This window comes from Penaeus monodon, chromosome 6, assembly GCF_015228065.2.
Source record: "Penaeus monodon isolate SGIC_2016 chromosome 6, NSTDA_Pmon_1, whole genome shotgun sequence".
Classification (NCBI taxonomy): domain Eukaryota; kingdom Metazoa; phylum Arthropoda; class Malacostraca; order Decapoda; family Penaeidae; genus Penaeus; species Penaeus monodon.
Window position 1 is genome coordinate 7,388,380 of NC_051391.1, and position 1,785 is coordinate 7,390,164.

Sequence of the window (1,785 nt, forward strand, 5' to 3'; positions counted from 1 at the left end):
TTATCTTTATGATTTTAGGTGATTGATTATTCATTTTATTTGTAATACTTATACCATACTTATTTTTCTTTGTTTTATATATTCAGTTTTATTGTTTGTAATATTTATAATGAAGTTTTTACTTTTTTTGCCTCTGTATTGTGTTTAATATCCCCTTTAAAACTAAGTGTATTGTAAATACTTCTTTTTAATTGAAACTTCGTTTTCCTTTGTTCCCCCCGCTTATATAAGGTTGAGTATTTCCGCAAATAAAGTGTTAAGACCGAACGTGCGTGTTTTCGTGTGTCCTCGCGTGGATCTTACAGGGATATGTCGACGTACCAGATAAATGCTTTATCTGACCTCGTTATTTGCCTTACTAAGTGAAAGCTGGGTGTTCCGACTACTGAAATGTGAATTTGTGAACTGTGTGAGGTAAAACAGTGCTACACCACTCTATCTCATAGATAAGCCCACACTTCCTTGAGGGCTTGTGCAGGGATATAGTTACTTTTTGTTTCATTTGTTTTATGGTGTAAACAGGACCCACCCATGCAGGCCCTCATTCTTTCAACCTGCTTCTCGGGCATCATCACGTTGATGATACAGTTTGAGAGGCTCCTTGTCTTACAATATATATATATATATATATATATATATATATATATATATATATATATATATATATATATATATTTTGTGTGTGTGTGTGTTGTGTGTGTGTGTGTGCTTGTGTTATGTTAGTAAATGAGTATATGCAGCAATGTGTAAGCATAAAATACTGACTCACGAGATATTTATGTCCATTTGTTGGGCACAATTATCTAAAATCTCCAGTAGGAAACAGAACATTTATAAAGCAATTGAAAATCATTTATTTACAAATACAGAGTTGCGGAAACAGCATTCAGTCACAATACACGCATTCACCCTTCACTACATTCACGGTTTGGCAGCGACTAGTGGTAACCGGCGGCGTGGTGCGCGACCCCCGAGTACGCGACCTCGGGGTGGAAGCCGTGCTCGTCCGCGTAGTACTTGACCGTCTGGAGGCGGCCGTCGGGGAGCTGCACGTAGTACACGCCCTGCGTGTTGTAGCCGTCGCGAGACTCCGCGTGGCCGAAGTTGGTGCCGAAGTGGGCGTCTTGAACCCCGTAGTTGAAGGCGTAGTGGGCTGGAACCTGGGAGATCGTAAGATAACCCTCATATGTTTTACAAAACGAACACAAAAATACTCGAATACACAAACAAAATGTAAACAGTTTCTAATATCAGTTTCACCACAAATCAGGGAAGAAACAACTCACATGGTGGATGCCTTTTCCGTGAAGCAAGCCTCCGAGGTCGTCGCTGAGGACGGAGGTGGAAAGAGCCAACGCGATGAACACCTGCTCACAGATAAAGTCCTGGTCTGAGTCTTGAACACTTCAAAGTTGTTGACAATAACTTAATTTTAGAAGAATAATGGCAAAGATAATAGAACATTCTTTTAAGACACGATATATCCAAGATTTTAATAGATACATTTTATTCAAAAGAAAAATCGTCAGATTTCTAAGTATCAAACTGTATTATTAATTCCAGATATAAGATAGCTAAATTTAGAATAAACACCATAACACCTATCTTTAAAAATTCGGGCAAATTTTAATGGTACTGTGTATATTAATCTGCCCCAATTCTCAATCACTCATTTGAATATTACCGATACATGGAATAACTTTGAAACTATAAAGAAATACATCAACAGTGCTGAAATATATACTACTTTATAGTGAAAAATCCACTTACCTGAATGGCTGTCAT

At 37.8% G+C, this 1,785-nt stretch overlaps 1 protein-coding gene across 1 annotated transcript; it reads right to left on the reverse strand.

Annotated features, from left to right (window-relative positions):
* Nucleotides 1-938: 938 nt before the first annotated feature.
* Nucleotides 939-1,785, reverse strand: LOC119573848 (pro-resilin-like). The gene is made up of 3 exons (XM_037920951.1): nt 1,771-1,785; nt 1,287-1,367; nt 939-1,160 (listed from the first exon to the last, which is right to left on the reverse strand). Exons 1-3 carry the CDS (start codon nt 1,783-1,785, stop codon nt 939-941), a joined length of 318 nt encoding a protein of 105 aa, XP_037776879.1.

Bases quoted from the DNA above. Each gene is read 5' to 3' on its own strand.
- LOC119573848 (XM_037920951.1), bottom strand. The intron at 1,161-1,286 runs GTGAGTTGTTTC...ACGATCTCCCAG, and splicing joins ACGGAAAAGGCATCCACCAT to GTTCCAGCCCACTACGCCTT.